The sequence below is a fragment of the Acanthopagrus latus genome, chromosome 3, assembly GCF_904848185.1.
Source record: "Acanthopagrus latus isolate v.2019 chromosome 3, fAcaLat1.1, whole genome shotgun sequence".
In the NCBI taxonomy this organism is placed as follows: domain Eukaryota; kingdom Metazoa; phylum Chordata; class Actinopteri; order Spariformes; family Sparidae; genus Acanthopagrus; species Acanthopagrus latus.
The window spans coordinates 5954440-5968967 of record NC_051041.1 but is presented as its reverse complement, the minus strand read 5'-3'; the positions used below and the strand labels follow the sequence as shown (position 1 = coordinate 5968967).

The window sequence follows — 14528 nt, the reverse complement described above, 5'->3', positions numbered from 1 at the left end:
AAAAGGTGCTGTGCAGAAATACGGCGGCAGAATCCAAACATCTGTCAGACTTTTTCGAAAATTGGCAGGCAATGATGATAATGATGATAACACGGTGAAGAAAATACTCGGATAACAGATTATACACATTAAGGCGTCACCAATCTTAAGTCAAATGTGGGTTTCCCCCCTGTGAGTACAGGCTGAAGATGCTTCAGACTGAGCTGTGCAACTTCTCTTGAAGTATGGAGAGCGGATCCGTCCATATGAGTGGTTCTTTGCAGGCGTCCTGCTGCGGTTAACTGTGTTTGATGCTTGCAAGAGAAATTAAATCACCTCACAGATGCAAGAGCAGCATGTTTCACCCCGCTGTTGTCTCTTCTAATTATAGCGAGCGCTGTAACCAGCTGTCAAATCAAGAATGCCAGTTTCACTTGACCACATGCGCACACCTCACAATCACAATCCATCGAATGGAATGGAAAAAAAGGGGTAGTGAAAACCACCTCTGCAGGGCAGAGGGAGAAAAACGTGCGAGAGAAACTGTCACCTCTACGCCACACGTAGATGCTTTATGCCTGCTAAACATCTGACAGCTCGGAAACACGGTCACACAACACATTCGCACTTTAACGAGGCCCTAGGTGCAGATTGTGAACTCATCTCAGGACTAGTTTTGTTTTGATGCCTCTGTCGGCATTGTTTTATCACCTCTGGAACTTCAAGAAACATTTGAACTAAAGACATTGTAAGAGTCAAATACACAAAATGATGCAAACCTGGTTGAATACAATTTATTTTCATATGTTTCTAACTCCTGACACATTGCTATATATGCTAGCTGCTAGCAAAACTAGGTTGCACTGTGTAGTAAAAATTTCAAACTCAGAAAAGTGACTCTTATGATATTAATACTCTAATACTACAATTTTAGACACATATTCAGTAGAAATATTTATCCATAACTGAATAAACAAGCGGTCCCCAGAGTGTATTACGGTCCCCAGATGACTGTGTGAAGTCCTGCAAATATAAGTAGCGTGATATAAAATTTGTGTTTTCCTTTGTTTATTCAGTCATGAATAACATGTTTCCCCCAAAACTACATAGTCCACCTTTAAATGATACTGTGTCAGACACATTACTTCCTCAAACATGTTGTTCAAGAGACTAAATAAACCTTTTAATGAAGCAAAACACAGCCAGCTATTAAAAGCCCTTAACATCATCTCGAGATAAGATCTTGTTGTTGCTGTCTAACCTTCAATATCCACCTCTGCCACCCGTGTTATTTCATCCAGACTTGAGGTCAGACGACCAGAAAAAGCTTCATATTTACATTAGGAAGCAGCCGACCGCCCGCTGACTTACAACAGATAACTTCCTGGAAGCCGCACTCGGCTGTGGGTGAAGCAGAAGGGGCCCTCCCCGCCTGACAAATGGCAAACACATGTGTTTATAGGAGGATCAATGGCGAGCGGTGCAGTCGCTCGTGTTGTGACTAACCAGTGTTTATGCCAGAGATGTGAAGCCTCTGCTTTAATAGTCGGCTTCACCTGCGCCGATTGCAGCGGGGACGGAGCATACAAACAGGAGCTTCATCCCTCCATCACTTCAAAAAAAGGAGGTGCATGTAGCCTGTTAGACATTGGAGCTAACAACCTGTTCGTTCAGTGTGATCAGACCTCCAGTCAGTCAGTGTGCTTGAACTCATCTGTGACCCGGTCTTTATTGGTGGAGGTGTTATAAATGTTATCACAAGTTCCGTACATTTTTATGTTTACGCGCGTACTGTAAAAAACCACAGTGAGAACAAAGGTGAAGTGTGTGACCACATGTCGATCCTTGTGGTCACCAGGACTCACCGCAAGACCCGATACTGTACGTGGGGGTTTCAACTGTAGTCGCCATGTTTGTTGATGCGCCGCCTCCACAAACGGAGTCTGACTGACATCAATACTGTGACGGTGACAGCATTAGTGGTGGAACTGCGGCAATTAATCTATTAGTTATCGACTGTTTTATCAATCGTCTGCTTGTTTTCATAATCGAATCAGTTAAGTTTCAGTCAGTCGAAAATAGAAGTCAACGATTCCTGCTTCTTAAACGCGAATAGTTTCCTTCCTCCTTTGTGACAGTAAACGTCTTTGGGTTTCGCCAATTGAAATAATCATGAGTTCCAGTCCGTCTTTGTGGTTTCTAGACATTTGCTTCACTTCCTTGTTGTTAAGTGTGTAAAAACGATGATGACATTTGCAAGATTAACCCTTTTATTTCCTTTAGTGGGACACAAACCGGCCTGTCTCATCCGAAACACAAAAAACGAGACTAAAAAAGACTCTAGTGAGACTGATCTAAAGAGAATAACTTGTATGGTGGCCCTTAAGGCTCAACAAGCTGCATCTCAGTAAACAGACTGTTTTACCTCACTTCTTATACCAAATATATTGAATTTACCCCCCAAAGATTCAAATTTGACAAGTTGTAATCACTGATTTCATAGGGGACGTCGTCAGTGTTTTGTTGTGCCAAACCGAAAGTCCAAAAACCAAAGCTGTCAGAAGCAAATCATCACATCTGAGAGGCAACAATCTGAGAGGTTTGCTCCACTTTTGCTTTAAAAATGACTGAAGCGATTCATTTATTAGGAACAATGGCTGCAGGTTGTTGACTAAATGATTAAAAGACTAATTGTTTCCGCTTTAAAGAAGTTGATGACGAAGCCTCACGAACTTTGGCCTCATTACCGGAAAAAAAACCCAAACAAAACCAGATCAGGTCCAGATGACATTAAAAAGATAAAAGGAGGTGTATCGCTGCCGCACACGTGTTTTTATTTGTGTCGGGGTTTCTCCCGGGTCTACCATCGTGCCCTCTCACAACATCTGGCCCCTCGGAGACGCTTTTCTCACAGCCACGTGTGTTTTCGTCATTAGAAAAAGCGAAGGAATCGTGCGAAGCCGAGCCGTCCGCGTTCGCACCTGGAGCTCCATGTACAGCCTGAAGACCCAGCTGTCGGAGCCCCTCCACCTCCACCCAGAGCCCCTCTCAGCGATGACTCACACACCTCTACATCAACAAGACACTTTCTTTTTTTTTTTTTTCCACCCAGCGTCTCGCCTGAACACAAACAGTACAAACGACCTCTCATTTGTGTGGAGAGAGAGAGAGAGAGAGCCCTGCAGCTGACCGCGCCAAAAATAAAAATACTTATGTAACTTCACCGAAAAAAAAAGGGGGCTCCACCTTTTTTGCTTTTCGGTCAGAAGCTCTCTGGGTGGTTTTGGCTCGGCCTCTCTGGGGTTCACGTCAATCTAATAATAATAATGAAGGTGGCTTTGGCGAAAACAAAGCTCACAAATGCTTTTTGGTCAGAAAACACGACCGCACCGACATAACAGAAAAACAGTCTCCACGGCAACGGGGGGAGCGGCCCTGAGGTCTCAAACACACGGGGATGTTTTTGAACAAACGTGACCTGCTACCACAAAAAAAAAAAAAAAAGTGGTACGCCCCGACTGTGAGAACGTCGCGCAGCACCTCGGCATCGTGTAGAATTAGGGCCGTACCACTGCAACACGTGTCCCGGGGTGGTTCGCAGAAAGGGGCGAACCAGCACACTCATTTGGCCTCATTTCACATGGTTAAATATAGAAAATAATTATAGTAATGACGATAATGAGGACCTGATGACTTTTACGAGCCGTTCCTCAGAGTGCGGCCTGCTGCGGGTGAGAGCCAGTTCAAATAAATGGGCCGTGTTGAAGGGTTCTGGGTAGGGAAAGGGCTCATGGGAAGCGGTTCAGAGCTCAGAGCACATGGTAATTTCTTCATTTGGACAGTTTGCAGGAAGGTTGACCCTCTGATTACAGCCTCGTTCGCAGAGCCAGTGGCCGTGTATTAACTTAATTATACAGCCGGAGCTCGGTGAAACTTCACCTCCTCTATTTCTGAAGAACGCTGGTGGAAAAAAAAAAAAAAAAGAAAGGTCCATGTCACAGCTTTTCATTTTGAGCCTCCTGAGGGGAAAAGTGATCCAACACAGGCACTGCAGCAGTTACACAGCGACTGATCAGCGTCTTACGTAAGAAGTGGTAAATCAACAGTCAGGACACAGTTACAGTGGCATGAACGGAGCTGTTCAATGATCAGTAGCCTACAATAACCATACAAGTCTAACAGATCAATACCCACAGAATTTACCTTCTTATTTATGTTTTGTTTTTTAGGGAAACTCCACGATTACGACTCAGTTTTAGTCGTGCATATTCACCGACTACACCTCCACCCTTAAAAAACTGTGTGGTGTGTTGAGCATTGGTGGTTTAGTTGAAGCTTGCAGTGTGGTTATACGCAACATGGCACATCATTTCCTGTCAAGAGAGGAGATGGTGGCCACGCTGCCACTGCTGTTCAGAGGGTGGAGTGGAGATATTCCCCCTGTAGCGCCGCAGCCCGTGAATCACAAATGAGAGGAGGGAAGGCGATGGGTGTCATATTTACACTGGGGAGACAAACGTCTTTCATGAAACACCGGGTGGAGTGAATAGAGGCTTTCTCTCCATCGGCCTGGAGGGGCTCGGTGTGACGTGTCCTGATAATTGTGGTTGTGTAGAAATAACCCTACACAAGACTCATTATTGCGTCTGTTGGCAAAGAAACAAACCACTAAACTGCTGCTGTGATTCATTTCTACTAGCTAACAGACCGTGTTCACACGGCGGCCATTGTCTTTCAACGTCACACTCAGCGTTGTACAAACGTAGGGCATCTGAGGAATCATATCACAGCTTCTCAATTGATCAGTGACTGGAAAGACAATGGATAGCGAAAATCCAGACGGATGTCGGGTCGTAGCTCAGGGTAAACAAACATACAAAACTCCATTCGTTAACATTAGGTTAGCTACCAGCGAAAGTTAGCATTCAACCGCTACTGTTGGCTCATTTTAAATATCAAAAACTATATTGGACTGATGTACTAGCTAAAACACACTGAAATCCAGCCATAATTTAGGGTAAAACAACATTTGCTAATCCATCTGCTAACGTAAGTTTAGCTTCCAGCAAACGTTAGCATTAGCCCGCTGCTGTATGATAGTGCTACATGACATGACAGGAAATGTATTTTTAAATACTAACACCAATATTGGACTCATGTATTAGTTACAATACATGTAGCCAATGTTTCATACAGAAAATGATTTACTACTCAGTAAATCAGAAGATTAGCAAAGGCTACTTTTTATAATCAGAATGTTTTTGGGTTTGAAGAGACTAATTTTCTGCCATTTCCTAAACATAATTGATGAACGACTCATGGTGGGATTTAGATTGATTTAGAATGAAAATAATAATTGAAATGCATTTGTTCTCATGAAAACAATACGACATGATGAAATACGACGTGTCACCATAAAGCACCTCCTGATGATGTTACTGGAAGTGGGTTGAGTAACTTCTTAGTTAAAATGACTGTTCTCCTCCAGCTCCTCCTCACTCTGCCCATTCATCACAGTTGTAATTCTTTCTTTTTTTTTACTGTCACATAAACTACAAGGTAACTTGACATGACGCCCTCCTCTGTTTCCGTCCCACTCCTTAACCCGCAGCGCTTCCTGCCTCCTGCAGAACCTAGAGAGTTCCCGGCTACGTCTGACCGAGTCTTATCATTTCACATCTTGGACTCCCTCGCTCCTGCTCCTGAACGCCAAGTACAACCTATAATTAGAGGTGAAAACCACACTGGAGATATTCTCTCAAAAGTGTATCAGATTCTGTGAACTGGAACTGCTGCCGGGGGAAGCGTATTTTGCAACGTTGCCTCTCATATTCTGCCAAGTCATTGTCGGACTGCGTGAATGGTGAAGCAGCAGGAAGAGAAACCGACCTTCAGCTTGACGCCCCGTGTTGGCGGGCGTCCAGGCCGGGCTTTTGTTTGGTTGCTGACACTGACCTCTGCCCCTGTAAAGACAATTTACTGCACCTACAGGGGTCAAGAAAGCGCCAGCAACGCAAGAAAACAACAGTATGGTTGGTATTCATGGGGCCTCGGGCCAAGAGGCGCTCAGTTTTGGCGCAGTGAGAGCAGTGGATTATTTCCAAGCTTGGCACCGTTTGCCAAGCGAGGGTACATGAGTGCATCGCGGTAACCCCCGGAGATGAGAGCTTATCCCTCCTCGGGGGGAATTGCCGACATGTGAAATATGTCTCATGGTATCTCCGCAGGGCCACATTGAGCGGTTTTACATATAGGAATAGCCAATGAGATGGAGATTCCCCTCCAGTGTCCTCCCGATTTCACGCCACGCAAAAGATCCCACAGGCACAAAAAGGCTGCCATCTTCTTTCTTTGAAAACACGAAGGGCGTCGGAGATAAAAAGGAGAATCTTTTGTTTACTGAAGGGAAAGACTCTTCCTTTAACACTTCAGTTCTTAAGAAAACATCCACTGAGGACGTGTTTCGCTTTTTCACGTTGTACTTTGTTTCAGTGGTTGACTGATCAGAAGATGCGCAGAGCAACAACTAATGATTATTCTATTATTCTCATCTTATTTTTGGTTTTCTCGTTCCAGTTCCAAAACAACCCTTCAGGACACATAACTGACTTTTTACTTTAAACTGAACAGGAGCCGTGAGAAGCAGGAATTTTAATCATCAATTTCAAGAAGTTGGAGGTTTTCCTTGTGTTGTTTTTTTTATACGTTGTCATAGAATTGTAAAAAAGTGCATTCGAGAAGCTCCCAGAAGCCTTGAAGACGTCTTTAAATGTCTTGTTTCGTCTAACAAACTGTCTAAAATCCAAAGAAGTCGAACCTAATATGACGGAAAACAGGAAACTACTAGGAAATCCTGACATCTGAGAAGCTTTAAACAGAGAATAATAATGACTGAGGATGAAATCAAATCATCAGATTGGTGGTTAGCTAACGTTCAGTCAGTTGAATGACTGTGTCAGCTCTGAATATTAAGTCGTTTTGATTGATTTCCTGCTACTACAGTGAGGTTTTAATGGAAAAGGCGTTCAGGAATATTTCGGGAAATTACAAAAGGCTCAATAAACCACAAAGTAAATATTATTTGTTCCATCATAAAGTAACTCTAATAACTGTGTTTGAGCAGCGGACGGTGGATTTTCTCCTGAACAAAGTTTAGCTAAAGATATCAAACTCACTTTAAAACCAGTTTAAAGAATTAATTCAGTCCCTTCTGAAGTATTCGGCTACGACTAATGATTATTTGCAAGTTTAATTAAAGGATTTATCGAGCGATAATTTCATCCAATTTGCACGATGGTTTGTTTCTCGGTCTCATTCTGAACTCAGATACTGATGCTTTGCGACGGCGGACAACTTGACCTACAATCCCAATTAATTTCCAACACGATGCAGCAAAAGTGAAATAATTCTGTGCATTTTTGCTTGAAAAATGGCTGAAGCGATACGTTCAGGTGGAAGAAGTCAGTCCTCCAAACTCATTTTCAGCTCGTGTGCGGTTGTATTAAACACATTTATTTACTTCCCCGGTGTTTCCCAGCTGTCCGGCCTCCTCTTATCTGTCAGGAACTCTCCTCAGGGTCGCACCGAGCCGACGGAGGCCCGGCTACATTTTGAGAGATGACCCTGCAGAATAGCTGGCATTCCTCGACGGGAGAGGGGGGGAATAACCGGGGTGGCGAGAAATTATTTCCGCCAAAGGTCAAACATGGAAATGATTATGTGCATTGTTGCTGACGTCGGGGTAGTCTCCTCTCTCCCCTCTCCCTCACACAATATAGTCTGTCTCCCCACTGACCGTTTTCAAATGTTAATGGCTGGCTCACGGGGCGAGGGCGCAGCGGGGGAGGAGGAGGAGGAGGAGGGGGGACGGCTATTCATTCTCGCTGGGGGGGAGAAGCTCTTCACGCTCACTGGAATCCTGCACAGGAGCAAAAAAACTTGGGCCGAGGAAGTGGCGAGGAATCCTGCGCTGAAAATACCACGACTTTTAAACAGGCAGCGATAAACAGTCTGCGTTCAAAAGCTGCTTCACTGCTTCAAACCTGCTCAGGTTGATCTCAAACGAGCAAAGAAAAGGATTGTTTGCTTTCCCGAGAACACAAGTGTCTCTTTTCTCCACAGAGGAGCAGACTCGGTATCTGTGAGCGACTCGCTGCCAGGCTCATGAACAATGTCAGGGGGCACCTTGAAACAATCATGTGCATCTTCCCAACAACCTTCCCACGCACAATCGCCCGAAACGCTCTCGTTCTCACAGGGAGCTGCTCCTCCTCGACCTCCTCCTGGCTCCCATCCCCACCCCCCCCCAAATCAACCACCACAATACATCCAACTCTGTTTGCCCTCTCGTTCCCCCCACAACTTCCTCTTTTCTTTCATTTTCTGCAGGCCCATTCAGCATCACAGATCCTCCTCCCTCCCTCCCTCCCAGAACAATGTCTGCTCCGCTCTCCTCCAGCCCTCTCTGCTGTTGGACCAGCGCCTGGAACCTGAACCCATAAAAAGTAAAACACACACACACACACACGTATTGGCCAGAATTTGGGTTCACCTAATCACTCTTCAGTGCGGTTGTGAAGCTATTTCTGCAACAGTTACGTCAGCTGCGGAGGAATGAGTTGAAAGGTTGAGGAGGTCTCCGGGCGAGAACGCACAAAAAAGGAATTCTTTACAGTTGTGTCACAACACTTTAAAGGGATAGTTTCACATTTCGGGAAATATGTTGATTTGCTCTCTGGAGAAAGAGTTTAAAGTGAAGATGGAGACAACAGTTAAAGGTATAAATGTATAAAGCTAATTTACACATTTAAGTCATTGGATGAGCCCCCAAAACAGACATTTCCTTCTTCAGGGGGCAGTTAGGGACCAAGAAATTGGGACCAATGATTTGTTTTCAACTTGATATGTTTTTAGCTGCATGTGCGACCTGCAGAATAGTTCTGTTCTGACTTGTGTTCAGAACAAACAAGTGCAGGAGCGTCAGCTAGTAAGAGCCATGCTTGCCGTTTCCCCATTTCTGAAGATAAGCTAAGCTAACGTGACGCCAACGCTTCAACATTTAAATCTCTTATTTCAGGTAACTCTTAAAAGCTTACAACTAAAATTTGTACATATATCTCCTTTAAACTACCACAGTTTTGTGTATGTGTCCTGCTCTCCCTCCTCGGTGGGCCTCACAGACACTGTAAGAGATCCATCTGTGTGCCCCTCCATCTGGAGGATTATACGCATTAGCTGACCTATGGAAGACAAGCCTTCCCTTCACACCTGAACACCCGCTGGAAAACATCTCTGATGTCAGAGATGGAGGGGAGGGGTTTGGGTGCAGCGTCTGGCCGGGACCTCACCTCAGGGCCGCCGCAGCGACCTCGTTAAGCTTCTGTTGAAATATAACCACTCTGCCAGGAAAGGAGCGCTTAATATAGCTGTGAATAATTCACGGCAGCCGAGATCAAGAGCAAAAGCTGAGAGCTGAAAGGGGGACGTGAAAACTCTGAAACTGTTTGACGAAGGATCTGGGAGAGGAAACTATACACTCGGACAGGAGTGACGCAAAATGTGTCGTCTGACCGCGGCGACGCCTCTGAGCCACCCTGCTCTCCTCTGAAGGTGTTGCGTAATGCGGATATGTTTATCATAAGCAAAGAGCACTCTGCATGATTTCTATGCCCCCCTTATCTCGCCTGAATGTGGCGGAAGCAAACAAAGGAGCGCAGACGTCAGAGAGGTTGCAGATAACAGCTTGGAAACACGAGTGTTGATCAATCCTCTCCCGGACGATGAAACAGTGATCGATGGAGACGTGTTCAGAGAAAGTTCCTTGCCTGAAATCCCCGAAAAAAACACCCTCATCACTCTGGACTGTTGGGCTCTGCCTGCTCTCTGTGCTCAACAGGAGAATGAGTCAGCGCAGACCATGATGATGTAGATACACACAGCGTGGACGCCCTCCATCAGAACCACACCCGGCTGAAGAGTGACACCAGCCCCTGTGGACACCGAAGTCTGAATCCTGAATCATGACACAGTGCGGTTTTGTTTTTCGAGGCCTTCAAGCTAACACGTATGAAGCGTCTGATGAATGAAATGAAGCGGGAGGGGAGACGACGCTTCACTGTTTTACGCTCTAAAGTGTTCAACAAAGCAGAGATCAAAACATGACAACTCTGCTCAGTTGAAGCCGATGTTGAGCCTTCCATCACAGAGTAAACCTCCGTGACTGACAGCGACAGGCAGGACAGAGCCTCTGATTGGCTGCATGCTGAGTTAAAGAGCAAATCACAAGCTCCAATCAATGACGAGAGCATCGTGGGGGGTTTCATGAGGACATGACTGATCTCAAAGTGAAAGTGTCAAATGATGAAGTGGGAAATTCAGCCGTGCACTTCCTGATATGAATATGTTAACCTCAGGAGACCAAGCTTTCCCTCTAACGCCTCTGTAAAGGCTGATTTAACAGGACTGTTGCGAGATTTTGTTGCTAATTTACACATTTAACTCACTGGATGAGCCCCGAAAATAGACTCTTCCTTCTTCCTTTGCTGTTTGATCAGTGAACAGTTTTGCAGAAAAAGAAAAATATGTCATTAGTCAAAACAAAGCCAAATAATTGGTTAGTTGTTAGACAGTTAAGTGAAACTGAAGCTTTTCCTGTTTCCAGCTTCTCACTTATGAGGATTTGTGTTGAGTTGAGCATCTTTGAGTTTTGACATTCAAAGATCTGCACACCAGCTCAGGGAGACTGTAATTGAAGTAAAAGTCAAGATATTTTGCTAAAATATTGGTTTAGCTGAAGTGAAATTCTTCCAGGCAACATGTAGTCGAGCAAAAGTCTTAAAGTATCTGATAGAGACTGACCGATGTGTTATTTCAGGGCCGACACAGATTCTCAGTAATCAAGGTGACTGACAACTGATACTGGAACTGATGCACATTTACAGTTAAAATGAAAATCTCTCTCCAGTGAGGGAATGTAACTTGTAACTTGAGTACTGTGCTAAAGTGCACTTGAGAATTTATACTTCCAGTCCTCAACATTTATTTACTAACTTTAGTTACTGGTTACTTTGCAGATGAATTGATGCATTTTTAAATGAATTTAAATGGCAGTCAGACACAAATATCTGGAAAAATGCTCAGTATCAGCCCCTGATAATGGGCCAGGCCGGTCCATCTAATCTACTTAAATATCTAAAGTACAAGTAAAGGTAATGGATTAATACATTGTATACTTTGGGATCTAAAACTCAGCATTTCTCTGATTCTCACTGAAATCAACATAGATCAATTTACAAATGTGCTGCTTTGGCTCTGATGCAGCATGCAATCTATAAAGTAAGTTTTCATATAACTGTAGTGGAGTTAAAAAGTACAATATTTGCCTCCAAATTGTAGAAAAGTGGAAGTATTATGCAGAGGAGAATGGAGATATAAATGTGCAGCTCTGGCTCCGATGCAGCATGTAATCTGCAAAGTAACTGGTAACTAAAGTGCATCAAATAAATGCCTCCAATTCCTGGTAGACTGGAAACACTCAGGTAAAGTGCATTTACCTCAAAGTGCATCACACGAGTAAATGTAGTCAGTTACAATTTCTCAGTGAACAACAGTAGAAGGGCTTTTCTTTGGCTTTCAAGAATCTCACAAAGAATCTCAGCTGAATAAAACAAGAACCAAACAAAAGTCCAACCAGCAACAATTCATGTGTTCCTGTGATTGTTATACCTGGCAGGTGTCGAATTAGCCCTCAGAGAAATCTTTTTTTAAAGCATCTTAACAGCCGCAGATGATTAAAATAACATAAGAAGCCACATATTTCTATTTCTGTCACCGTTTCTAAGTTGAGAGCAGGGTTTGTGTTACTCTGTGTCCGGCCCTGTGCTGCTGTAATAAACGTAGCCTGAAGACACACATCAGCAGCCTGACGTGAGACGTTCACGTACACACAAATGTCACTTTTTTCTATATGATTCAGGCAGAAACAAGCAGCACCAGCATCACATCTGATATTCACAGGTTCCATGTTTTTTTTTAAAAAACCACTTCTATGCCTCAAACACACCCGGATGACCTTATTTTAAAGAATCTGTGGTTCTTTAACGACGTGAAACTAAAGTGGGAAAAGTTTCGTGATCTACCAAAACACACGTAAAACAGCCGCGAAGACACAAAACCCACAGCGTCTAATCCGAACTCAGGAGACCAGAGAAAGTCCCGATCCAATCTGTGCCGCTTCACTTACTTTGTATTTCATCTCGCAGCTCTGCTTCTCACTGAGACTCCGGTTAAAAACAAAAAAAGAAAGAAAAAAAGAAAAAAAAAAGTGAGAAATAAATCCGCTTTCTGGCCTCAAACAGCGCTCATCCGAGTGACAGAGGACCGGAGTGTTGGTTCCGTGAGGTCAACCGGCCATCCAGAGCTTCACACACGGGAGAAAAACACGCTGGGAGGAGTGTGAGTGGGTCGGTACCGCTCCTCTCTGGTATCTACTCTCCGCTCCGGGTCGCTCCTCGACACATCCAACGGTCGGGCAAGCTCATTAACATTCGACGCGTTTGATTGGTCGAGAGAGAGAGAGAGAGAAAAAAAAAAACGTTATGACCCCGCCCCCTCCCTCCCGAGCGCTGTGTGCGCTGAAGGACAATTACGTCATTTTCACAATATGTGCAGGTCACTCACCCTCGATTTGTTTTATTGATTTGTTTTTAAAATCAAAGTGCATCTATTTTCTCTCTGCTGTGGTTCAGTTATCTCTAAAAGACACAGTGATACAAAACTAAAACATGAAAACATTAATAGTAAAGGATACTTTTAATGTTTTGTCACCCCTTTCTCTTAGGTCTTTGAGGAATAATGATGCTGTAAGTTTTCTATATAATATATTGGCGCCATTAAAAATATGCCGAATTATCTATCAGCAGTTCCTGTTTGTAATTAACCCATTACAGTACAGACAGCTATCACTGGCTTACTATGATACTGATGGAAACTTAAAAACAACTGGATTCTTAGGCGAGTTCTGCCCATACATAAGAAAATATGCATGACACTCTGCATATATAGGTTTATAACATATACGAAATACCCACAGGAACATGAGAATATGTACATATATTAAAACAATATACAGTATACAGTGATGCATTCAAGAATTTCATCAAAATAAAGTTAAAGCTAAAAGTTTAAGTGACACAATTTGCCTGATAGAATCCAAATATTCACCTATTACTCTTAATAAGATGGCCCGCTGCTATGCTAGCTACACCACTAGCCGATAGTTGAGTAAGATTTTAATCTACAGTATGTAAAGTAAACATATACATAGATTGTCAAAAAACACATTCTTATGCATAAATAACTGCAACCAACTTCTGGATGATTCTTTACACTGATTTTGAAAATATGTTTTAAAATGTGTACATTTATAACAAATATTTAGCATGAAACAAAGATTAAAAGTATTGATTAAAAACGGAACATGACATTAGGACCTGGAAAAAATATGTAAAATGTATAAAAGGTCAAATAAAAGTGGTGGTTTTTCACCGAAAGAGTGTGAGCTTGAATGTTGGAGGAAGTATGATTATGCAGAATTTTCTACTGCACGGAAATATGTCTGCTGGTTAAAAAGAAAATTACACCACCCAGTAATGCAACTGCCTTTCACAAAAACCTCCACAAAAACCATCCTCCTGCTCTGCAATGAATAAATGAATACGAAAGTAAGTCGTCCTCTGAGCTGTCGCCTTGTTTTTTAGAAAGCTGTGCTGCAGAGCTCAGACGAGACAAACATTCAGCTCGACATCAACCGCTGCAGCTTTAGTTTACAAGTCTGAAAACAAAGGCTTCACAAAAAACAGTGTGTTTGTGTTTCTGACATCAACATTTGAAATCCTTCATCGTCACAACTGGAGGAACAAGTTCATCTTGAAGAATTTAATCACACAAAGCACAAAAACACAATAAATCAGAGGAATATCAAACTCTCTATACTACATAAAGATAAAAATTGTTAAGTTGTAAAGTTAATTCCTGGTACAGTGGCTCTTACTCTTATCCTCTCTCAAAGCAGAAGTTAATTCACAGGTTATTTAACATGAATTCACGGGTTTATATTTAAGTGCTCACCCTGACTTGAGTGAAGACGGCGCGGATGATAGCAGAGATGTCACCTTGGTACGCTCAGCTCAGCATCTGACGAAGGTGACAAGAAACACCCAGGCTGATGTGTGATGAGCTGACGTGCTGGCAGGAAGAGACTCTTTGCTTCGGTGCATCACCCTGCTAACACTTCCTCAGCGCCAGAGTTATTGCACCCGAGATCAGCATGTCATAATCACAGAATGGAAACATGTCTTCTTACACTTAGCACACATGCAGGCCTGACAGTCGGTCTGCCTGTTGAGCCCATTCGCTCCAAATCTGCGTACAGATGACACAATTTAAGACTTAACATGCAACATATACATCCACAGGTGACACAGCCACCCTTCCCACTACGCGCTGTCGAAAACAGATGCATTCAAATGCCACTCATGAAAAATGTGGTA

The 14528-nt window shown here is 43.4% G+C and overlaps 1 protein-coding gene across 2 annotated transcripts in view; it reads right to left on the bottom strand.

Moving 5' to 3' along the window:
* The window catches only part of nedd9 (neural precursor cell expressed, developmentally down-regulated 9), a 36451-nt gene extending 22295 nt beyond the window's left edge, over window positions 1-14156 (bottom strand). The window contains exon 1 of one of the 2 annotated variants that reach the window (XM_037092519.1): window positions 14107-14156. Coding sequence is in view for 1 of the 2 variants with exons in the window: in XM_037092518.1 (XP_036948413.1) it covers window positions 12221-12232 (12 nt within the window). In the remaining variant the exon portion in view is untranslated. Of the gene's footprint in view, window positions 1-12220; window positions 12499-14106 lie in introns of those variants that run through there. The other variant, XM_037092518.1, reaches the window with a different exon arrangement.
* Between the last annotated feature and the right edge of the window lie 372 nt (window positions 14157-14528).